The sequence below is a fragment of the Macrobrachium nipponense genome, chromosome 18 (assembly GCF_015104395.2).
Source record: "Macrobrachium nipponense isolate FS-2020 chromosome 18, ASM1510439v2, whole genome shotgun sequence".
Classification (NCBI taxonomy): domain Eukaryota; kingdom Metazoa; phylum Arthropoda; class Malacostraca; order Decapoda; family Palaemonidae; genus Macrobrachium; species Macrobrachium nipponense.
In genome coordinates this window covers 66,504,653-66,531,442 of record NC_087211.1, presented here as the reverse complement: position 1 = coordinate 66,531,442, position 26,790 = coordinate 66,504,653, and the positions used below count along the sequence as shown (strand labels likewise).

General features: G+C 35.1%; 1 protein-coding gene across 1 annotated transcript; it reads right to left on the bottom strand.

Moving 5' to 3' along the window:
• Positions 1-1,459: 1,459 nt before the first annotated feature.
• Positions 1,460-26,577, bottom strand: LOC135197113 (neuroglian-like; the record flags this gene model as incomplete). Its single annotated transcript, XM_064224079.1, is given in 20 exon segments — positions 1,460-4,766; positions 8,349-8,446; positions 8,679-8,890; positions 10,444-10,615; positions 10,726-10,907; positions 11,086-11,339; positions 12,730-12,919; positions 15,379-15,497; positions 16,062-16,299; positions 16,451-16,630; positions 16,780-16,967; positions 17,499-17,713; positions 17,926-18,084; positions 18,665-18,842; positions 19,388-19,663; positions 19,846-20,045; positions 20,214-20,515; positions 24,694-24,887; positions 25,947-26,062; positions 26,287-26,577. Coding segments are annotated over 20 exon segments (3,798 nt in total). The 3' UTR covers positions 1,460-4,656.
• Positions 26,578-26,790: the final 213 nt, after the last annotated feature.

The following is a 26,790-nucleotide window of genomic DNA, read 5'->3' as shown; positions in this document are numbered from 1 at the left end:
TACACAACTAGTTGACTGCCCTCCTTGCCAGGATCCTCAGGGCATAAGTAGTCGATGCCTTCCTTCAAGAATGCTCAAATCTAGACCTTTATGCTTTTCCTGTTTACTGTTTTGAGGAAATATTCAACAAGTTGTGAACTTTACAGATCACAAGGATTATTTCGATAGAGCATTTGTGGGCCCAAAAGGGAATGGTTCCCCTGTCTTGAGGTAGGTGCTTCTCATCATCTTCTGTTCAAGAAGAACCTTTTCAGACAAGTCTTATTTGCGAAGATTCCATTAAACCTCCACATATTTATCTCACTGCATAGAGGTTGTCAGTTACTTTTTATAAACTATGGCATTGCTAGATGGCCAAAGACACAATCCTTAAATCTATAAAGCCCTCCACTGTTAGACTTGTGTATCAATAACAGTGGTTAGTTTTTTTTATCTTGGTAATTGTCCTGAGTAATATCCAGGACCCATTCCACTAGGTATCCTATTTTAAGCTCTACCAGTATCTCAGGTACACAAAGCAGTTTTCTGTTGCAGCTATTATGGACACCACTTGACATTGCTTTCAGTTCTGCATCATGCTGACTGGAATATTGCTCATGATTTAAAGTTTGAAGAGACTTTCAACCTTTTGTGCTGGAAACTTCATCTTCCAGTCATGTTATACGTGGAAATTTAGACATAATCCTTCAGGTGTTAACCACAGTTGAGCCCTTTGATAAGGCATCACTTAAGAACTTTAAACACTTCTTTTAGCTGTTTTTGCTGCAAAGTGCACTAGCAAGACACAAGCCCTTTCTTGTTTGGTGCTTTGTTCTGGGGTAACGTCTCTTTCCTTAAATTGCTTAGATGAAGGATATAGGGGTGGAAGCCCTTTGCAAGAACTGTATGTCTTTATGTCTAGTTTAGAACTAATACAATTTTATAGTAGTGAGCTTCAAGCCCATTCTTTTTCTTTGCTCTAGTGGGAGCTCTCCTTTTTTTTTATTGCTTAGAGAAAGATTTCAGAGTTGAAAGCCCTTCCCAGATTTGTGACAGTGGTAACACTGGAATAATGGCTGTCATATGTCCAGTTAGAACTCCTAAAGGTTTACCTGGACAGACATAAAGAGAAGTTAAGAATTTATCTGTGGTGTTAGAAGACCAGGCACTCATATGTTCAAGATGGCTAAAGTCTGTGCACATAAGTATGGTACACATCTTTATTTTCTTTAAAGCCTTCTACTAAAGGAGGTTGTCCTGCAGCTCACTAGACTAGGTTGAAGAAATCATCAGTGATTGGCTGTTCTTTACCAAAATTGCAATGCTTACATAAATAGTATTGTGATGTATTACAGTCGACATGAAAAGCTTTGGTTCATATAACTAAGGGGGAAAAAAATGAGTTTTTTTATATTTTTTTATTTAAGTGAGATGGACTGACTTCCCTTGCAGGACAGGAATTTCTATAAAAAGGCAAGAATTTAATCATTTACTTTATTTTACTTCCATCCACAAGCTTGACATATCTGCAAGTTAGATGATGATAATGTAAGACGATCCTAATTACAGCAGTATTGTAAACATAAGAAAAGTTAAGTGATGGGTATTGTTTCATCAAATTAGTTTTTGACAAAGCATATGAATTCATGACATTTCAAATTGAACTGTACTGGTGTTATCCATCACTGTAACTTTTTTGTTTTACAATGTATGATGAACTCACAGATTACGACCCACTGCCAAGGCTCTAATTCCATCTTAATGAATTTTTCTCTTTCACTGCAGTATTCAGGAAAACTGAGGAGTCTTATAATCCATGATGAATATCACACAAATGCAGAAGGCAATTACACACTCCATCCATCTTTTTTAGACAGCAGCAGCCACATTTAATCTGGCATTCATACAACTTCCTACCTTTTTCATTACTATGTTGAACATTTACAATACTTCAAATGGAAAGAACCACCTACATATAAGGTATACATAGGTAGCTATGTATATAAAGTGCAATGATGATGATTTCAGTAAGCCAAATTAAAACAGTTTTGCTGAAAGGAAATTCAAAATTATTTCTGAACTAGTGAAATTTTTCTGAACTCTACATAATATACCATAATAAAATCAGGCACTTCCTCAAATTCTAAATGGACATTAACTACCTTGTGTAGGGAACTATGCCCACAATGCCACAAGATTAATATTTTTGCTCACAACCTACATTTTATTTCACTGCCATATATCATATGGATTAAATAATGAACTTAACTGTCACACAATAAAAAAATCAGCACTTACAAAGAAAAATACAAAATATCACTTGTATAAAAATAACAAACATTAATACAACATTGGCAAATCTCTGGTTTTCCTTGACACTGATGCCAACATGATGACAGCTTAAATGATAAACAGGGAATAAAATTATTCACTACCCACAAGTTCAGAATTGAAACTGGGTTTTATGTCAGTCTGATAACATCAATCTGATATGACAGGAAAGATAAATAATGAATGGACTAGAACATTTCATGGCTGAATAAGGCATCAATCACTCCTTTACTGTTGAAGTATTCCAAGTCAACCTAACATGGTAAAATGCATTCTTTAAAAAATAATGCACAAAACTGATCAACTGTCTGAAAGAAGAATCCTAGCAAGCTAGACAACTAAATACACATCTTGTAATGTCCTTAATATTTGCTCATGTTAAATGTCAAACACAGCACTGCTATATTATAAATATAATCACTTGTCTTTAATCCCTTTTATACATGTTAGGTAATCATAATAGCTCAAAAGTAAAAACAAAAAAAAATTAGTTACACCAATTAAAATTTAACATTTCGGTTACAAATGTTAAAACTTAATTAAAATTTCTGCTTGAAGCTTATCAACTTGCTGAAATTTGTAAAGATATCCTTTTATCCAAGGATTCATACTTTGAATTCCACTACTTTTGGTTTGTCAAGTAGACAAACAAATTTGTATTCACATGCATTAATTTTGTATTAATGTCTTACAGTGAAATTAACATTGGATGACAGTTTTTTAAATCACCAGTCATGCATTATTCAACCACAAAATACACAAATCCACTTACTACTTAACCTAAACCATATCACATCTGATGTCTATATACTGTAGTCCTTGTATATTCCTGAACAAGCAATCATTCCAAATTACAACCTGTCAAAGAATCTATTTTATGAGCATCTATGTTTTACATGTGCTAAAATAAAAAAATGATAATCAGCATTAAATATATTACTGTATAACCTGGGCAGCTCAATCAATATATCCTGTACAAGCCTCACATGGCTTTGCCCAATCCAATAATGTTTGTGCATCTGTTGTGAGATTAACCTATACAGTACAATCAATTCATATTAATTTTGCGTGACAAACATAAAATTTCCTTAAGATGAGATTCACACCAATGTTTCACATCAGCATTTTCAGGGACAAAGAATGATTTCGTATGTGGCATTAGCATTCAATGGAATAAAGGTCTGTGTACAAAAGTACCAGGGAATTTTCCATTTACATTACAGAAATTTAAGTCATTCAGTCCCAGTTACAGCATCTGGAAAGAAACACGAGCAATGCTTGATTGTGATTCAGAAGCTGACAATAGGCACATTTACATCTTAATTGCAACACTTACATCAAAGCCAGAAGGCTATATAGAAATGTTTACTATATAGAAATGTTTACTTTAAATTCTCCTTGACAGGAACACTTCTTTTTTTTAGTGTTAACTATATATAATCTGCAACAATGCTCTAAACTGTGAGGGAAAATTTACTGGGCATTCCCAGGTAATGAGATTCTTCAATTTACACTTTGATCAGCACAAAGGGTGTGCAGATGGTTCACTGTATGTTAAAAGAGTCTCTGTCTCAATCACAAGAACCACTGAAACACTTCTTTGGACCTCCACGCATTTAAAAAAATTATTGGTTAATTGTATATAGTACAGCTATATTCACAATTTCAAAATATATAAGAACTGAATTGCAAAACTGTCCTTTCTGTGGCCATTTTGGCACAAGATACCTAGAAATATTAACAAAACCTAATTTCACAGTAATTCCCCAATAAAAATAAATAAAAAAAATTAAAACATTCTTAATTCACATGTATACAGTATGATTTAGAAAAATCTCTTAAGCCTTTAGCAAAGGCCACATACATACACTAGTCTAAAGGGGGGGATATTCAAGGAAAACTTGTATCACTAAGGAACTTGGATGGTCCAGTTTCTTTATAAGTGTCGCTTAGCTTAAATTTCACTGATTGGTTAATACACTATATCACTGAAGTCTTCTCTCTGGAAAAAGCCCCCCAAGTCTAAATGAATCTATTCTTTCATAATTTACTCAATGCAAAGAGACATCATAGCATTGTTTTCTTCAGTCTACTATCACTTCAAGATATATTAACCCTTTTCCATCTCTGCAAGCATCACCATAACCATGCTTGGTTAAACTCTATCATTATCGCCATACCTGCTTATCATGAGGAAATCACGCACTACATGATCATTCAAATAAATTCCCTTTTCTATACACAAAATTTCAATTAGTAATATGCCAAATGGACAATCATAAGCAGTAAGTCTAAATTATGGGCACGGATAGGCTGCTCAGAGACAAGCAAAGTTGCCGACAGGTTTTAAACAAATGTGGCAACAGCTGATGGAGACTTGTCCTCTGCAGTTGGCTTCCTCTTTCCAGTTGCACCTCCATATTGGCCAATAAATGAGCCATCTTCTGTGAACCTTCCTGCAAGTAGTATTCCAATTTTAACTACGTACTGGTAAAATAGATCTTCTCAAGATAAAACTTCAGAATTTGTATCCTACAACTGACAATAAATGAAATCTATTTTTAACAGCATATAACAATCCAAAAATGAATATGTAAGATATAGTTATAGTTACCTTTGGAAATTCAAGAAAACAAAAATATCAAATAAGCTTACATGTAACAATGCAGGTACACTTTAACATCATCAAACTAGGGTAGCAAATGCATTGGATGTTGTTTCGCCTTTCTTCCGGCCGTACTGACCAATGAAGGAACCATCTTCAGCCATACCTGCTCCTGAGAGGGCCCAATATTCAAGCTATGAGCAAAGTTTATATACACAAGCACTATGCACTCAAAGGTGACATACTGAATTGCTCTACATAGGCATTCTATTTGCAATGATACCTACTTTGGTTTACAGCACAATGTTGCAACTGTTTCTTGGAATACTGTGTATTCTTGTTCAACAAAATTTTTGAAATACAACAAAAGGTCATTAGTACAATTATCAGTGAGTTGCAACTTTGGATGTCACACCAAAAAAAGTTGAATGCCAACAGAAAGTGCCCTACAACAATCAAAAATAAGATACTCTTGCATGAAAGAAAAGTATTTTTCTAGCAAGTTTGGTGCATATAATAGAAAAGTGGAGGAGATAATTAATGAAATGCTCTGAGTGATTAATTTCACTATTGATAACAACACAGAGTTTCAAACTATAGTGCAAACTTTAAATTCTCATGTCAACATACAGTATTTTCCTGATGTTTCAACACAATTAGCATACGGACCAGAAGTAACTTCAAAGGTGTTAGTAAAATTACACTGATACAACATTACTTTTTTTGCATCAGAAACTACTTCAGCTTTGCCCACAAAACAGTATGGAGTCATTAAAATTTATCACAATCTTCAAAACATGCTTATTTTATTGTCAAAGAATAAGTGTTATCAAGAAAAACAGTCTGTTAATAAAATATTATATACTAACTCAGCTTCAATGACAAAATAAATTAGAAACATTTCTCAATCCTGGATTAAATGGTTATATATTCATCATCAGTCACTGACTAATTAAACTTATAAAGAGACAATTAGTCCATCAATGTTGTCTTTGTTTAGTTGAAAAAAAAATGAAGAAAACTGTAATTAAAGTACGAACTATTTGCATAATAACACTGTTTTCATCCCACTAATACTTTAATGCCAGAAAGATTTCTGATAGGGAGAATAATATTCATTCTCTGCACAGTAGTTTACTTAAGAAGAAATATGACTGCCTGTTAAAGCATGATATATTTCAAGACTGCTTTTCATGAGCATGTTTCAAGTAACAGGAACTTCCCATTTTTTTCCTATTTCAGCAGCATACTATTATTATGCTTGACAAATAATATAACTGTCGCCCTTTCTCTTTTTCATAAAATTTCACCCGTCTAAAAACATACTTTGACAACTATGGTGCATGACTACATTAAAATGCTGACACAGACTTCATCTTTTAATATTTTCATATTGAATAAAATGTTTAGCCTTGGCATTAGCAGTGCAGTTTTACTAGAAAAGAAATTTTTAATGCCCAGCTAAGAACAATGTCAGATCAGTTTTGGACTGAAACATACTAAACTTGTTACTTATCATTGTGAGATAAGTTTAACACATCAGGATATCACAAAATTCCTTGTCTAAGGACAAAAATTATATAAAAATCACTAGGCACCAACTTCTTTACTAAATTTGATACTGTTGTCATGTTGCTGCTGCATTTTCATTATGATGTTTATCAAAAATCATTAGTTGTTGTAAATAAAATTCTGCAGCATAGGTGATAACTATGGTATCTAAAATATACGTTGATAACTATTGTATCTAAAATATAAGTTAACTGAAAATGATGGGTATTCTATAGAAAATTTCTTGAACTGGTTTGTTTCCATACTTGACACTGTCAGTTATATTCTAGACAATCACACACAAAATGCCTTAACTGTCAGGTGTTTTAGTGATACTTTAAATTCTTTACATTTATGGACTATATATGTGAGCTATTCATCAAGTATCCACTGGTCAAATGAGAATGACCAATCTAAGACTAGTCAAAATTAGTTGTGTGTGTTCCTTTTGATATGACGAGTTCCATATTCTCAACACTGGGCATTGATATGTGTAAATTTGTTGCTATCAGGTTCATTATTCCATACATTCTACTATTTATTGATTATAATGGGTATCAATCGGTATCAACGATGTTATATAATCACTAATAGGATTATATACATGATCTTGTCAAAGTAATTGCAGCTTTGGTTGCTTTATTAACGTTAATACCTATACGTAAAGGGAGGAATCTACATTATTTATAAATTTGTTTAATCCCCTGTTATATTACTTTATGCTAAGCCTTGTCAACAAATACTGTACATTATGTGAAATCCATCTAAGCCAGATTGAGAATTTGAGGATCTCGTGATGAAACAAGCCAATACCACTCTGAACAAAATTAAGATTCCTGCTATATAATAATAAAATTGAACCACCAGATGCAAAATTCATCTTTTGGTTAGGAACAATAATTTGAAATACTACATTAATTTTAAATGTTATTGACCATTCAAGCTAGTAGCTTTGACAATAAACAAACAATGCTCAACACTGTGGTCAGAGTACATTGAAGATGGTCAAAATGAGTACTTGCAATGTCAGTTATTTGCTTGTAAAGTGAGGGTAGTACAGACAATTAATCTATTCAAACATATAATAATAACTGCTTGTATACATTGTCATTAAAATTAATTATTTTTTGCAAGTACAAATAGAAAAAAAAAAATCCTGCCAATTTCATTTTTTCTGACTGCAAGCAGGACTGACAACTGCTAACTGATCTGACAAATTTGCAATATATACTGATGTAAGCAAGTTACTCATACCCAAAATATGTTACTGAAATTTTTCAAAATCCCTAAAAGGCTGGAGAATAAATTCTATCCAAGTTCTGTAATTGCAACATATGGGTTACTTACCACAACAGATATTAGTAAAATGTATTAACAAATAAAATCTTCACTTCTTTAAGTTTATGTCTAAAATTCTAATGGGGTGTTTAATAAGGGCAACTACTTGCTTTGTAGTTGAAGAAGACAATTCCTATGGAATATTGGTGTAACAATCCAAACAAAAGGTTACCCAGCAAAAAAAAATTTCCCATAATGTCCAAAATATTCCAGTTGTTTTCATTTCATACTGTAATTTTCAACAAAATTGTGTATTGAAAGTAAGGAAAAAGTAAAGAAACATTAACACAAAAGGATGTTACTACAAACAAGCCATGCACAATACAACTGAACTATTAATCACATCAAGATGTTTACTGGAGATTAAAACAGACTCAAACAAGCTGTGGTACAATATGCAGAACTAAGTTAGGACAGTCTTTTCATCATGGACATCCCAGTGAAAAGACACACAGACTAGTCAAAATTCAATCAAAAGACACTGCACTTGTGAACTAGAGGGCTGAAAGTTGCAAAATACTATTTGAACTAAATTATTACTAACCTGTATCACCATCACCATACTCAGCCATAGAGTCTGTATCTGATTCAATTGGGTTTTTAACATCACTTCCCAAGCTATCACGCTTTGCACCATCAAGACTGAAATGAAAACATTTAGAAAACGCCCCACATTAGAAAACATGGCATGACTTATTCCTGAATACGTACTCCCTGGTTATGGGGGAAAAAAAAAAAAACAAGTAGAATGACAAGCAAATAGAGACCTCATTATGGCTCGACATGAGGAGATAAATGTACTAAAAACATTAAGAAAAAATAATTTTTTTTATTATTCCATCATAGATACAACTAAAGAGCATAACAAACTTACGGCTGAGCAAACTCAGGGAATCCCTGTTCCTCATTAAAATCGGTACGGCCATGTGCAGCTTCCCGTTCATGGACAGCATACTTGCCACCGCGGTTGCGCTTGACAATACATACAATGATGAGGATCAGCAACAAGAATGCAATGGCTAGCATCATTCCAATAAACCATCCTCGAGTGGCAATGCTGTTGGTTGGCCCCTTATATATGGCAGACTGAAAGAGATAATTTTGGAAAATTAATAATCATATACCCCAAGCAAAAAAAAACAGCAAATCAGACTACAAGGATTAAGTTTTACATGATAAAGGTTGCAGAGTAACTGAAACCAACTTTTAAAATACAGAACCTTATTTTTTTAACATGATAACCTGACTATTTGTGTATTAGTATTATTAGATAGCGTAATTCCAGTTCTCCACAATTCACTGCTCTGATGACATTTGTGTTGTATAGGAAAAAAATAATTAATTACAAATATTTTTGAAAAAAAAAAGCAGTTATGATTGTTTGTCACAAATCATTAATCTTAAAATGGATGAACGCTTCATCAATTTGTCAGGATCCCACCAAGTAAAACAAGCAGATCCAGACAAGAGCATCTTGTTCAGTTATGTTGGCTACTCGAATTATATAGGTGAGGAGGCAGCATGCATGTACTAAGAGAAGCTATGCAGAGTTCAGAACAAAAAGTCAATCACAATGGTTAAGAAGTGAGAAAAAATAGAGTTGAAAAAGATGAAAAGACTTTAGCCAACTTCATTTAAAGCAACTGCATATGCCCAACAGTTTTGAGGGTTAGTTCTAGGTAGTTTGTACTTGGAGCCATGAGTCAGCATGACTATAAATGCAACCTCGGGTAATTTTCTAAGGTATGATTGAAAGTTTCTATCCATACAAGAACCATTTCTTGTAAGTGTCAGAATAAATGGCTACTGGTGGCAACAGCACTGATAGTATCTTCATGGGAAATCAACGATAAACACTTCATCTTACTGAGCTCTCTCAGTGTGTTAAAGATGAAAAGTTTAAAAATAAAAGAATAGGTATTATCAAAATCTAAAGTAACAAGACAATAATCTTACATGCTTGTTCTAACAACCAGCCTGAGAAGAGTCTACTTAAGCCCTATTAATAATAATAATGTTCTCAACAAAAATATTAGTACCATAAGAAGTACTAAGTGAGTTAACCAAATGTGGTGTTAGGTACAATGATGGCACTGGATTGTGTGTAAATAAAAAGGATTCAAGAAAAAAATGACAATATATAAGAAATAACATCTAATCATGTGATTCCTTTTATGTATTTCTTATGGGGATATTTGTTTCATATTTTGAACAAATTGTACTTCGAACAGCCTTCTGGAACGGATTAAGTTCGAAGTCTAAGGTACTACTGTATTTTAAAAATTAAAATTTTTAAATCCTGCTCAATATTTTTTCATGTAATACAACAGACACAAACCAAACTAAAAAAAATCTTGGCAGACGTAAAAGACAAAAATAAAATGTGGATGCATGGAAATTTATGAAATGACAAGAGGTGAAGTATCTAAAGCACTGAATATTACAAGATAAGAAATTCAAGAATAAGACATTAACATGTTTTGTGTGTTAGTTTTATTTTTGCTTTGTAAAACGGCATTTTTATGGTTGACTAAGGAACTTTGAAACTACTAATACTACTACTACTACTACTACTTAGTTCAACCACCTAATTAAGACCCTCAACTTGCATAGAATTGGCCACCACAAAATACACTTACCCCAACTGATGTCCTGGTGTCAATTTCTTCAATATCAGATTCTGTAGAAAACTCTCCATCCACAGCAACAACACACACCTGGTAAGTTTGGTTTTCCTCTAAGCCTTCAAGAACAGTGAAATCCTGATACAACTCTGGCTTTGTCTCCTGGAACATGCTTTCTCCATACAACCTGAAAGATCAGTAAAAGTAATAAAACTGCAGAATAGGATTTATTTCATCAAATTGTTTCTTTCATTGTGATTGTAACAAAACTTTGACCAGTCCAAATAGAAAACTCACTTGTACTTGACATAAAAGTGTGATCCTGGGTTAGTCTCAGTGTTGGGAATCCATGTGATCTTGATTGCTGGTATTCCAGTCTTGGTGCTTATATGCTGCCATATGAAAGATGGCTTGCCTGGAGGATCGGCTCCAGTAGAACGAGTTGTGCGTTCAATATAGTATGGAAAACCTTGACCCATCTGAAAAATATCAGTGATGTATACTTCATCTAAAATAAACATGAAAAACTTATCTACAGAAGGTTATAATCAAATATATAACTTAGCCTGTTCACCATAGAATATACCCACTAAAATATCTGTGAAATGGAAAATCAAGTCTATGAAACAACTGTGAGAGAAAAAGGCTTCCACCAACCTCAGTTGCAGCACGAATGGTAATTCTATACTTTGTTCCTGGCTGAAGGGAAGCCAACTTAGCCCTTGTAACTAAAGGATCTCTGATTGGGGGATCACGCTCTGAAGTAATACCAGTGTTTGTTCCATCAACTTCTTGATAGTAAATATGATATCCAGTCAGAATACCATTAGGCTGCTTTGGCTTCTTCCATATTAAGAAGAATGCTGAAGACCCCATTGGTATAGCATCAAGTGAGTCTACAGGTCCAGGCTCTGTTAGCAAAATAAATTTGACAATATTTGTTACTTCATTCAATTAGCACTTTAAAAGCAAAATAGATATCAATTGTAATTCTACAGCATTTAACACTTATGGCAAAATTTAACACAAATGGCAATCTACTGTTAATTATAAGTACACAATCCTTAATCCGAAATCCTTTGGGCCAGATGGGTTTTGTTTTTTGGAATTTTTCGGATTTTGGAACTGTGGGTCCAAGAGCATAACCATCTACGTATTGCGACAAAAAAATTTTTTTTTTCTTTTTTTCAAGTTTTTTCATTATAGTTTATTTATTCGTAGTTTATTATTATTTACGTCAATATATGTTAAATGAACGTTAAGATAATTAAGATCGATAAAAAACAGTGGGATAATTATGACCATATGTTCACTAACCCATTTTATTTTCAACAAAAACATGCCGTAGAACGCAAAAATACACAATCAAAATCTTTGTAATTCAACCTGTGAATTTTAATGATAAGTGATTATAAAATACATTCAATCACATCAGTTTTGGAGTGGGTTGTTCTTTACTGTCACTAATGTCATAATCAGTTTGCAGTCGTACATTTGAGTGGTCCAGGAACAGGATTCTGAAGAGATGACGTAGGCCTACCCAACAAGATTAGGCATGTTGCCGTGTGGGATTTTTCATTCCACTAAATTAAAGAAAAAATTTGTTAAATCTTGTTTCATGACCATATAATTATAATTATATAAAGAAAATTATTGAGTAATTATAACAATCAGCAGTAACATCACAGCAATGTTCAAACTTAGTACCATAGTACACATTATGAATACACAAACAAGTGTGTATATGTCCTAATACCCATTGTTTAAAGACTCAAATTAGCAGTATCTTTTCTTGTGAGAGGGATTATTTAGGACTCAAAGACTTTGCAGATGTGCAATTATTTTATGATCTTCAGATTTTCAAAGGTCAAAATTGGTATTTTGTAAGAAAAATAGTAGTGGGACACACCCAAATAACTCAGGTCTGCCGTTAGCACACTGTTTATAGAATTTCAGATAAAGGACCGTGAACCTGTACAGTAAATAAGGGACAGTAAATGTGTATTTATCAAAGAGAGATTTGAACAGTTAGTCATCATGTAAAGCACATATTTTACCCTGCTAAATTATCAATAATTATTTAATTAGATTATAGTAGTTCAAAATTAGATAAAGTAGTATTTGATTAAATATTAAAGATGGTGCTCTTATCACTTTGCTACAAAAGATCCTCAAAAGCAAAGAAAGATACTTGTTGAATTTTATCCAGTCCTGCCTCAGAGGAAAAAGAGAGGGAGAGGGAAATACAGTTTTACCATTAACACTAATTACACAATAAAATTATTACAATAAAGTACTTACTTCCTTCCGGAGTCACGAAACTCAGCGACTCACTTGGAGGTCCATCATAAGCACCATTGAATACCAACACTCTGACAAAGTTCCTTGTGAAGGGAACAAAGGAAGTAACTAGAGCCCTTGGTTCATCGTTGTTTTCCACAATGATGTCACGAGCCTTCTCCTCACTCTCATTTTCAGTCCAAGTTTGGATCTGAAAAATAATATGCACAATAAACTCAAAGAAATTGTTCATACTGTTCTCACATAAGGGCTACCACTACTTCCACTATCCTTCATAACTTCGTTTCACAGCAAACCTATTATGTATACTTAAAACTATCCAAGTTCTTGCATCCAAAATGGTCTCTGACATTCAGTCCTCTTGGAAAAAATTGAATTTGGCTGGTAATATTGTGCACGAAAGGGAAGATCCCATGGATTTGAGTATCCAGTAAAACCATTGTCCTTGCATCAACAACAGTGCTCCAGAGGGTTGGCATTTTTCATTTTGACTTCTACTGTTATACTTTTACAACTTTGGGCTCTGAGACACAAAACTTTACTCTGCTGGCTGTCTGAAACCACAAGATCTGCTCATGTATATGCAGTATTACTGACTGACTATATTTTCCTTTTAGACAGACATTTGGGACAGTTTCAGATTTAAGAAATGGGCTAATATGCAAGGGCTCTGTATGAAAAAATTATTCTTTTAAATATTTATTTCAATAATGCCATAGACTTTGCAATATTCTTTACATGTACAGTGATCCTCAAATCTCATGCGGCATGACTCCATAGGATTTTGTTCAAAATTCACTAACTAGCAACCTAGCATGCTCCATATTTATCTATTATTTCAATGCAGAAATGCAATTATTGCATACAATATGGACATAATATGTTTCATAAAGGTGAAATCTGTCATATACATCAAAACTGTAAGAAAATGTCACATGTAGCAAATTTCAGAAAAAACTCTTTCGAAACATTTTCAAAACTCTCGTTCAAACATCGCTGAAGTATTTGACCAAAAAGAAATAGTCATCAAGCATCATTTCAAATGTTAAATAAAAAAAAAAAAAAAAAAAAAAAAAAAAAAAAACAAAAAAAAAAAAAAAAAAAAAAAAAAAAAAAATGTCATAACATTAATAATGCTTCCAAAGACAACATAAAATTTGAAATAGACCTATTTGATTGCTTTTACACCTCAATGCTGAAAAAAAATGTAAATATATGTATATACAAAAGTAGAATGTAGAATGCGCCTACCGACATCAACATGTGAGGGGAGAGTGTGTGATGTATCATTAGTGTCTGTGCAACCACAACCACCCGGTGTAACATAAGTAAGTCTTAACTGAGTGGTGACAATGAAATTATCTTGAAAACACTTACGTACTTTATATGTGTTAGAGGAATATTTGGATTTTCATACATAATTAATTGTTATAATTCTTAAATATTAAAAATATTATGGCATATTAGCAAATATTTGCCTATGCAATTATTCTTTTGTCAAAGCCAAGATATTGTTCCTAGGCCTAGGTGTTAGATTTCTTTACTTAACAATTAACAGTCACATCTCTCTATTACCAATTTCTGGCCAGAAAGCAAATGAGGTTATCTACACATTCTCATTCTTCAAGTTACCTTATGAAAGAGTAAATTATACACCAAAATCGAGGAGAAGGACTTTTAAGAAAATAATATTTTAAACCAGTTGAAAACAAGTGTTCCATACGCCTTGATATTAATACTTATGATATTTTGATTACTAGTTATCTTCTCCATATAATCAAAATCATCATCTTTTATTCCTAAAAGAACAGGTAATCTCTACAAATAAAAACATTAGTAACATTACATCTCATAAGGCTTAGATTATTCTTTTAGGCCTATAAATCATTTTGCAACATATAGGTAGCTCTAACGCAGCCTAAAACTTCAACATTCAAAGAAAATTGGTTGTAATTCATATTCCTATTGTATTCGTCAAAACCGATAATCTCTACAAATAAATTTATTAATAACAGATTATATCTCAGAAGGCTTAGATTATTTTTTTAGGCCAATAAAACATTTTGCAACATACAGGCAGCTTAAACACAGCCGAAAGCTTCAACATTCAAAGAAAACTTGTTCTAATTTATATTCCTACATTGAAAATGTTGTTATGACTGTTGAGCTTATTAGGTCTACTGTCATAATGCAGCAGACGTAGTTATGTTGACCAGTCCAAGGAGCATGTAAAGTGTGCTTTCATTGATGGCACAGCTAACCTTATCACACCTGCACTTTGAACATAGCAGCGTAAAAAAAGAAAATCAGTTCAAATCACACAGATTACGAATTATACCAATGCATAAAAGGGATCATATTTGTATAACCATAAGGAAAATAGGGGTAGCTGTGAATTCACAAACTTTTCGACATGTATGACATTAGAAAAGAAAGTATAACACTACTTGGCTACATCATGTTGAGTTTGAGAATCTGGACGATACAAAAAGAATCATGTCGCATGAGATTTGAGCACCACTGTACATGTTATTCATCATGCATTTAACACAGTTTGTTTTGTTCCTAATAAAATACTTTCATACAAGATTCAAATAGTAATAACTTCATATGTTTGAAGTTGGGTGTTTAAAAGAATAAAAATTCTACCTTGTATCCTTTGAAATGTCCTCGTACAGATTCGGGTGATACAGGATTCCAGGACAGCAGAGCAGTAGTTGCATCTCTTAGCTCCACCAATGTCAAGTTTGTTGGTGATTCGTTTGGTACTGCAACAAAGAAAAATACATTAAAAATTTTAGCAAACCAATACACTTACTAGAATATTGACGTAACTTCAACTAAACTCCAAAGGAACTATTTTTCTCCTACAAGAAAATCTTTAGATATATTCTATTACAAGCTTTAACTAGATAATGAACATAATCTTCTATCAGGTATTGCAAACATAGATAGAGCAAGCAAGGGGGTTGTGATAAAAAAACTGGGAGGTGAGGGTCAATCTAGTGCAGTATCTTCCTCTCACATGTCCTTTGACAAGACTTCACCACAAGCATCATCTTTAACTGGTATTTATTATATATCCATTGTGATTTTGCTGAGATGCTGTACTCATATATTGTATTAATTGTACTGAACTGACTAAATAGTGATAATCTAACACACCTTTTGTATTTCTCTTACACTATGCTAAATGAATTGTATACAAAGTTAATGGAGTCAGGTGTCAGCCTTTACTTAGCTACACTCAAACATTCTCAGGAAAACCCAAAATAAACCCAAGCACAGTAATAAGCAAATACTGTTATATAAATCTATCTTTCAAGTCTTACCATCTTCTCCAGACCATCCCTCATATTCAGGAGCTGCAACGTGAGCCTGTCCCTTTTCATTGTGGGCTTCCACTTTAATACGGTAAGGTTTGAATGTGGGCTGGTTGGGTACAACAAAATGATCTTGCTCCCAATCAGTAACTTCATAGGTCTGCCATTGTGCATTATCTATGTCTCCACGTTTATAATAAACTCTATACTTGAAACCAGGACCGTTATGATCAATTTCTGGCATGGGCTGAAATAGAAAATTGATGTTAACAGTTTTGATAATTTTGCATTAATAGATATGCCAAATATCAAAAAAGAAAATGTGTAATCACACATATCCTACCATAGAGCAACGATGTTCATTATAAACTAACCACCAACATAACTTTATAACTTACCGACCACTTTATAACCAAGTTTTGAGGAGTTGAACCCTTGCCCTCTACGCCATCTGGATTTTTGTAAGGAACATCTTGAGGAGTTGTGCACATTGCTGAGTGATCTGATGGTAAGGATGGCCCAATCTTGTTTCGAGCAATGACTCTAAAGGTATAATTAGCCCAGGGGCTCAAATTGATCTGAAAAGTGTCAGAAACCCATTAAAATGTTAAGCAATAACAAATACAGTGTAGAAGACAAAACTGACAAACCAACATCAAAACCAACATTATCAACATAAAAACCATGACAACTTGAATGAAATTTCACTGAAGAGTTGGTAACTTACATTGAATTGTGTACTTGTAGCAGGAACAGAATCAAATGCATTTTCCCAGGTATCTGGTGTGAAACTAGTATTAAACTGGATAATGTAGCCCAAAATAGGAGCTCTATTATCACCCATGGGCTGCCACTCAACACTTGCATCCCGGTCATTACAAGCAACTGGTAACAGCACTGGTGGGTTGGGGACATCTATAAAAATTGAAAAGTTGCAAAAGAAAGATTAGTATGCTTCTTAAAATATTACAAAAGATTGTTTTACAGAGACCAGAATAACAACAAACATTAAAACATTAGGTCAGACATAATTTTTAGAATCAAGCAAAAAGCTCATGTAAGCTTCAATACTTCACTAAGTTACATAACTGACAGCTGTTGGTATCCAGACAAATCACAATAACCCTGACACCTTCACACAAAATATGTATATTAAAAAATGCTAAGTGTAATTCTAAATTATTAAAGTCTCACCCCAAGAGGCCATATTATAAGTATCTGGAGTTAGTCTCAAGCTAATAAAACTATAAACAATTAAATTCCTGATTCCTAAAGCAAATTCACTGTCTAGTACACAATTGAGGAAAAAATTCATCACAGACAATAGCACTAAAAAAAATGACTTCATTCAATAAGAAAAAATGTCAGAGAAAGCCAACATTGCTTAATGGAATATTCATAGACTCAATAGTCATATCAAATTCAGTTTAAAACTATTCATTTTACCTTGGACAATAAGTGTAGCTGAGGCAGTAACTTCATCCAGCTCTGTTGAAGCAACACATGTGTAAACTCCAGAATCAAGTTCGGTGGTCTTGGTAATACTTAAAGAAGAATCGGACTGTTGTACAAAACGAGGTTCTTGCTCAAAATCAATATTTTTACCATCAGTCAACCACTCGATGCTCAGCTCTAAATCACTATCCGTAACTGCATTGCACCTGTAAATGTCATACATGAGCATATATTGTGCATACAAGTGTAACATCCTAAAGTCTAAAAAAAAGTTAGGTTGAAAAGTTTCATATACATAATTTATTTGTTTTACAAAAATTTGAAAATACTACAGTGTTTGCAGTTTCAGTAATTTTTATGGCATCCAAATGATCAAATTCATTATCTCATGATATTATTTTTTGAAATATGTTATTACCTAAATGTGGCTGTTTGTCCAGCTGCAACTTCATAATCTTCTGGTTTGTCAGTGATCTCCGTGCGCTTTTTGACAACCAACGAGCCTTCAGCTTCCTGTTTGCCAAACTTATTCTCAGCAAAGCAAATATAATTGCCAGCATCAGTAAAGGTTACATCTCTGAAAAGATACAGAAAATTGACATGTTATTAACATACATTGACAAATCCAACTGACTAAAACCATCATCAAATATATTTTTGATCACAAACTTCTATTTGGCAAAAAACAAATTAATAACAAAAAGTTATGAAAATTTCAAAATCCTTTTAGAGATCTATGCAGACAAAACCTTACAAAAACATATGACAGATAGATTCCAATGCACAAAGATTAATAACAAAATGACAAAATCAGGTAAAAATCACAAAACAAGCACAATACAAAAACTCACAGTACAAGCAATTATCAAGTGTTATAAAATGTATTAAAATCTGAATACGAAAGACGAATCTTCAAAATAACTTGTAAATGTTGAATAAAAAGGACAAAATTAAACAATGACAAAGAAAATTCAAAAATAAAAATAGGCAAAAATGATTTGTAAAATTTAAAATAAAAAACAGTCTACCGCTGCTGTAAGTAATACCCCAGATAAGAAATATATAATAATTTGCACAAAATATAGTAAACAGTACAGTAACAGTGAGCTATTTTCTGGCATTACAGATCTTATTGAAACTAAACTAAAGCAACTTACTTAATGACAAGGTCTCCAACATCAGTTACTAGGTAACGACCACCTGTTAGCTCATGACCATCCCTGATCCAAGTGATTCGGGGCTTTGGTGCTCCAAAGACACGGCACGTCATGTTGACCTCTTTCCCATCAACAGAGCTCACGTCACTTGGAGGAACACGAATCTCAGGAGGCAATGCTGGAAAAAACATATGGATCTCGTAATACACTACAGATTTAATTCACAAAAAAGAGGATAGAAACATGCTTCTCAATACATGAACGTAAAGAGCAAAATTGTTTATGGGAAGTAGTACAAAACTTGCAGACCATGAACTACACAGCAACTATTTAAATTAACCAATTCTTAAAATTTCAATCCATAATAAGAAAGCATCTTGTATTTGAACATTCCTGCAATGGTTTACCTATGGAGTACCATGCACTGATAAGCACTGGGAAAAATCTCGTTTTAAAAAACATTTCATTACATACTTATTAAGGAGTGAATTCTGATCCCAAATATAGCAACATAACAATATACTAGGTACAAAAGGAAACAGTAAACAAGAATTATGGGAAACATCCCTATTTACTACATCACTCAACCCAAAGATAACAAAATTCTCAGGATTATTCTAAGCCAATATTTTGAGTTTGCAAGATCAGTGTAATTGAAAATAGCGACATCTAAAAACAAATAGCAATGAAAATTCTTTTGCATAACTACAGTGGAAAATTTACCCAGAACGTTGACATAGACATCTTTGTAGACATAGCCGTGATCATTTGTAGCGTTGCAGCCATAATTTCCAGTATCTTCTTTGGTTAAGTTATAAATAGTGATTTTGTTTGGTTCCACAATTCGACGGGGATTTTTTGGGGCGGATGTGATGGGCATACCATTGTATATCCATGTCTGCTTTGGTGGAGGTCGTCCACCAGCTTCACAATAGAACACAGCAGTCTCACCTTCGGCTTTATTTTCTACCTCTGGTTCTCTTTCAAAGTAAGGAATGGCTGAAAATATAAAAATGATTTATAAAACTTCAACTCCCAGTACCAAATGTAACATATGTACTGTAATGCTTAAAACTGTGTAAATTTTCATTCCATATCTTGAAGTAAGTATATTGAGGTCTTATCATCCATCAGTAAATTTTCATGGAAAAAATTGTAAGTTTTGGTAGGATGATACTTACCTTCAACTTTAACATTCATGGAATAAGACTTAGCAACTCCTACTCCATTACTGGCTTCACACTCATATTGGCCTTCATCCTCAAAGTCAACATATCGAATGACCAACGTCTTGCCATAATTTTCATAATCCACCCGCTCAATGGGTAAACTAACAGCAACCGAATTGTTACTCTTTTTCCATCGCATTTCAGGAAGCGGTCTGCAAAAAATAGGAAGAATGTCAGATCTCTTACAACATGAAGCCTTGGAGGTCACTACAGTAACACTGAAGTAAACAAATATGCAAAACAGCTTTACAATTATATTTACAATTAAGAAGTTTATCATCCATAACACTTTTAAAGAAGTGAAGTAACGAATGACTCACGTGCCACTGAAGATGCACCACAGCTGCAGAGTCTTTCCTTTCAGTATTACAGTATTTTTACGAGAAACATACTGTTGTTCTGGCTCATTCTTCGTTTGGACTGCTGTGCTTCCACTCTGATATACACGGAGGTAAACTCTGTTGCCTAACTTGTACTCATTACGGAATGTAGAAGTAGCTGAACAAGCGTAAGTAAAATCATTTGACTCATCAAACCGAGTGACATTGCTGAAAAACAGCGAGCCTTCTGGATCTACTGTCATTCTTGAAGAATTAATGCTACGTAAAGCACCTCTGTCATCCTGCAAAGAAAATTAAATTAGTACATGCAATAAACAATCTGAACACAGAGACTGGACCAAATACAAGAGTCCAGACATCTATTAGGCCATTTAGTATCTGTAGTTCAACTTTTACTGCAAGCTACTTATACCACTGTCACAATATCAACAGTGTATTATAACTTCAACATAGAATGTAGCTGGGGAATTATACTTTGAAATTAAAAGTTGAAATGGCCAACGGGACTGAAAGATCTTATATTTTCCCTTTTAAATTAAAAAAACTTTGTAGCGTTTTAGATTTTTGTATAATTTCTACTACAAGATTTAGATTTGCTTGATGCTCAAAGAAGAGTAAAATAAAAAAATAAAAGTCTTCTCATAATGTTCCCAAACCTTCTTGAAAAACAGGGTAATTCCGATGTATTACTCATTCCTAATACGTATATTAACTTCTGGACAACATTATACTCCTTTTCTATCAAATGCTTCCTCCTTGAGGTCAGACATGAATAGAGTTTTCTTCAAACTCTTCTCTCTTGTGGACTTTCTACCAAAATCCCTATCTGGTGTAGGGCCTCATACTGTACTGTACAGTGGAACCTCTACATACGAAAGTCTCAACGTACAAAAAATCCAGGTTACGAAAGCAAAGACGAAGATTTTTTTGCTTCTGTGTATGAAAATAATTTAGGTTGTGAAAGGGTGTATGTATTGTAAACCAAAATTCGCCCGGGGCGCGAGATCAATTCTAAAACTCGCGCGCCGCCAACTCAGTAGACTCGCCACCATCCTCCCGCTCTCTCATTGGTTCCTGATGCTAGTCACTGCCGTAAGATCCTGCTTTCCTATTGGTCAGCATCTGTCCCATCATGCCTCTACGTAAAGGCGTCCTTCGACCATTTCGTCGCAACAGTGTTATTATACACACGTGCAATTCGTTCGTTCACATAGATTTAGTTTGTTAACGTAAATTCGTGTTAGTGATTTCGCTTTCTTTGTAGTAAGTTACTTTATCGTGTTGTGTGCGAACTTAATTACTTACGTTATTAGCCATGGGTCCCAAGAATGTTGCTGAAGTTCACGGAAAGAAGAGGATGCTTTCTATGGAGACAAAGATGGAGATAATTAAAAGGCATGAAGCTGGCATGCGGTCGAGAGTAATCGCTAAGGAATACGGCCGAAATCCATCGACAATAGGCACCATCCTTAAGCAGAAGGAAGCCATCAGGTCGTGACTATTTTGTCCAACAAGAGGAGCCACATGCATGATGAGATGGAGAGGCTGCTTCTTGTATGAATTAAGGACAAAGAAATCGCTGGCAATATGATAACCGAGATGGCAACCTGCCAGAAGGTCAGCGCTATTTTCGGTGATCTGAGTGCCCAGGCCGAAGACGACACAGGAGAAGGGACATCGAAGGCAACCCCAGACTTCAAGGCTTCTCTGGGCTGGATTGATAAATTTTGTAAACGGACTGGCATCCATTCAGTGGTGCGGCATGGAGAGGCTGCCAGCTCGGACATGAAAGCAGCCGAAGCCTTTATTAAGACGTTCAACGAGATGACAATCAAGGAAGGCTACAGTTCTCCGCAAGTCTTCAACTGTGACGAGACTGGCCTTTTTTGGGAAAAAAATGCCTCGTCGGATGTACATCACAGAGGAAGAGAAGAAGCTACCTGGGCATAAGCCTATGAAAGACGGGCTTAATCTTGCACTTTGTTCTAACGCCAGAGGGATTGTAAGGTGAAGCCCCTACTTGTGTATCATTCCGAGACTCCTCAAGCCTTTAAGGCCCACAAAGTGCTAAAGGAGAAACTTCCAGTGATGTGGAGGGCTAATGCGAAAGCCTGGGTAACGAGACTTTTGTTCACCGAGTGGGTAAATCTGTGTTTCGGCCCGACAGTGAAGAAATTCTTGAAAGAGAAGCACCTCCCTCCAAAATATTTGCTGTTGTTGGGCAATGCCCCTGCTCACCCTCCTGGCCTCGAGGAAGGTATCCTAGCGGAGTATTCTTTTATCAAGGTTCTTTATCTTCCGCCTAACACCACCCCTCTCCTCCAGCCCATGGACCTGCAAGTGATATCGAACTTCAAGAAGCTGTATACAAAGCATCTTTTCAAGAGATGTTTCGACATCACCAATACCACAAATCTCACCTTGCGTGAATTTTGGAAGGAGCATTTTGATATTGTGATATGCCTCCGACTCATCGATCAAGCTTGGCAGATTTCGAGGCGAACCTTGAATTTTCGTGGAGGAAACTCTGGCTTGATGCCGTATCTGCCCGAGACTTCAAGGGATTCAACGTGAGCGAAGCTGATGCAGATTCAGAAACAGTTGATGATCCTGAAACTGTTTCGCAACCAGATCTTGACGAGATCGTGCACTCAGCAAGTCCATGGGGCTGGTCGTCAACGAGGACGACATCAATGACCTTCTCGAGGAGCACCAAGAAGAGCTTACGACGGATGACCTGAAGGAGTTGGCAGCCATGCAACATAATGTCTTCAAGAAGAGTTCTCTAGCAGCGGCGAGGCAGGCAGGAGGAGGAGGAGGAGGAGGAGGAGGAGGAGGGGGAGGAGGAGGAGAGGAGGAGGAGGCGAGGAGGAGGAGAGGAGGAGGAGGAGGAGGGAGGAGGAGGAGGAGGAGGACCCTATGACAACGGCAGAAATTACGGATGTTCTAGCTGCTTTTCATAAAGTGCAATCATTTGTAGAAAAGAGACACCCTGAAAAGGCTTACACAGGTCGTATGCTTGCGCAGTTCGATGACGTTTGCCTGAGTTGTTTCAGGAACATTTTGAAAAGTAGGCAGAAGCAATCTTCCTTGGATAATTATTTTTTAAAGAGGCCTTTATTAGCAAGCAAACAGGAAGGTCCAAGTGATACGAAAAAAAGAAAAAAAAAATTGGAAGTGGTGAAGAAAATTGAAATTTGTAAAAAAAAAAAAAAAAATAAATAAAATAAAAAAAAATAAACAAACAGGCAAAAAAAAAAAAATCTAATTTTAAGGTTTTCGTAAAGTTAAGTGTTAATGTTTTCTGCCATTTGTTAATGTTGTTTTGTTACGTTTAATGTTAATGTTTTCAGCCATTTTTTAACGTGTTTCGTAAAGTTAAGTGTTCATGTTTTCTGCCATTTGTCCTCCTCCTCTGTCGCCACTTTCGGACATTGCCTCACTCGCAAGGTAAGGTTCCACATTTTACTACATAAGTACGTACAGTATTTCTTGTACCCTGTACACTAATACACTTTATTTACAGGTCAGTCACAGTTACGTTAGGTACTGAATGGTCCAAATGGTTGTCTCTCATTGTTTACTGGTCAATTCAGCTTTATTATAAAATTTACTGTGGTGTTTTCGTAGAGTTTGGAACGAATTAGGCAATTTACATGTAAAACGTAGTTCTAGATACGAAGGCCACTTCCGAACGGATTAATTTCGTATCCTGAGGCACTACTGTATATGCCATTTTCATAAAGTGCCATGCCTTTCTACTTGCCTGTCCCCTGCTAATTTCATATCTGTTGATTTTAAGGATTTCTGTTCCTCATCTCTTCTCTTCACATATCCAAACCAATGAATCTTTGAGAACTCAGTCATTTCTTCCAGTTGCTACAGCATGATTCCAGTAATACCTATGACAACCTTTTTTATTTGTTTTCTTTACAAACAATTTTATTTGAATGAAAACCTATACAGAAAAGATTTATTTCTCTTAAGGTATAAATGCAACCGAGCACAATGCTCAGTCTTCACTTTGGCAACTACAGGCAGTCCCCGGGTTACGACGGTCTCGGCTTACAACGTTCCAAGGTTAAGGCACTTTTCAATTATATTCATCAGATATTATTTCCAGGGTTATGACGCATGTTCCAGGGTTACAACGCCTACAACATTGATCTGGCTGATGAAATATGGCACCAAAAATGCAAAATAATCAATATTTGAAGTTTTTTTTTATGAAAAATGCAATAAGAATGCAGTTTACATAGTTTTCAATGAACCCAAAGCATTAAAAGTAACGTTTTCTTAGGATTTGTGACGATGTTCCGGCTTACAACGATTTTCGGGTTACGAAGCGTCTCAAGAACGTAACCCCCGTCGTAACCCGGGGACTGCCTGTAAAAAAAAAAAAAAGAATTTCATTTATCTTGTCCCTAATTTTCTTAAAAGGACACAAAAGCATTCTTACCTGGATCATCCAATATACATAGGGTTTGGGATAACCATCTGGGGGCTGGCATTTAAGCTGGGCTGGTTCTCCCTCACTGACTTGTATTGTCACAGGATCTTCATTCTTGAAGTTGTTGAGTTCAGACTTTCTCACGAACACAGAATTTGAAGTGGCAGTTCCCATCTCATTTGTGGCAAAGCACTGGTACTGACCTGTGAAGTGTTAAGGACTATCAGTGATTGCCTGTCCCAACCATGTTGTCAATTTCACACAAAGGTACTATGCAATATAAGAAATATCTACCCTTCTAATAACAATACATGCATCATGAGACAAATGGAAAACTTAAAAATATATCAGCAATAGAAAAGGTATCCTTATCATGAAAATTGTTTTCTACCTGCATAGTTAAACACGATGCCCGAATACTGAAACTAAAATTCAATGGACAAGGACAATACCAAATATCAAAGCACCAAATGAGAGTACATACAATATTTGCACTTTGTAAATTTCCAAATGTCACAGCAAAGACCAGACCTGATATTCCATCTACTACTGTATCATCAAATGTTAAAATATGAAACAATGCAAAAAAGGCAAGACAACTAATTAAGTCTTCCTAATTCAACGAGGGTATTCATGTTTACAGTAATTTCATAAAACTACTAAGGTTAGTCAAAGGATGATAAAGCAATTGAAGAGTACTTTGGCTTGTACCATGGAAATACCACAAACTAATTAGTACTTTGCCCCCAACTAATTGCCTATTCTAGTTCTGAGGAATAAAAACTACAGTAATTCGCTTTCTAAGTACGTATATATTAGTTTAACCAAACCACTGAGGTGATTAACAGCTCTCTTAGGGCTAGCACAAAGGATTAGATTTTTATTTACGTGGCTAGGAACCAACTAGTTACTTAGCAACAGGACCTACAGCTTATTGTGGGATCCAAACCAAATTGTATCAAGAAAGGAATTTCTAATCACCAGAAATACATTCCTCTGATTCTGCACTGGTGGCAGCTGGGAGCGAACTCAGGCTACCAGATTGATAGGTGAGTATGCAACCGACTAGTCCAGTGAGGAATCAATTTGTTTTCTAATAAGCTTTAAACCCCAACACAAAGGATAAAGAAACAATATGCTTTCCATATCTTTCAAAGAACGACTTTGATTCTTGACGTATGCTTTATTACAATATAAGAAACAAAAAGGAGATGGTAATAAGCAAGAAACAATAAACCACTAACAAATCTCTTGATACATACCAAGATCTTCATCCCTGGGCGAAGTGATGACAAGAGTACCTCTGCCAGGTTGCTGAGAGATTCGGTTGTCATATGTCTGCCAGTCAAAAGCTTTGCCGTTCTTTATCCATCTGTACCTGTGAATTAAAAATGAAAAGTGAACAACTCTATCTCTCTTCCTTTTTACCTTTTTGCTCTCAATTTCCCTTTCAGTGCTGAATGACCTCACAGACCCCAGTGCTTCACCTATGGACTAAATTCTATATTTTACTCTGTTCCATTTTATACCTTGTGAAAAACGTCACTCGCATGGTACAACTATGACCCTCACACTCGAGGGAAGGCCGCGGCCACTACTTACTTAGGGGCGGGTTCTCCCTCGGCCTCGCACTCGATGATGAAAGGCTTGTCATTCTCATCTTGCCTGGAGGCCACCTGGAAGAGCAGCTCCTCGTTGGAGGGCGGCTGTTTGGTCATCATCGGCGGGTACTTGATGACGGCCTCACATGTCGCCGCCAGCGCCAGCAGCGCCAGTAACGCCCTCAGGCCCATCCTCGAATGCCGAGTCTCTAACATCGCTTCGAGAGTTTTGTTTTTTTATTTCCTCCTGAAGGGCTGCAGGTTGTCAAATCTACTCGAGCGTGGACACCACCTGCAAAGAGAAGAGATAAAATTCGTAAGTCTTTGAAAACATTTGAAAAATAAATAAAACAAGATCAACTGTAAAGTGCAGTATTATATAATAATAATAATATAATAATAATAATAATAATAAATAATAATAATAATAATAATATATAACATTATCTTATTATATATAAGTTGTAACTGTGATTGAGTTCCTTGGCTGGATGCCCATGTGAAC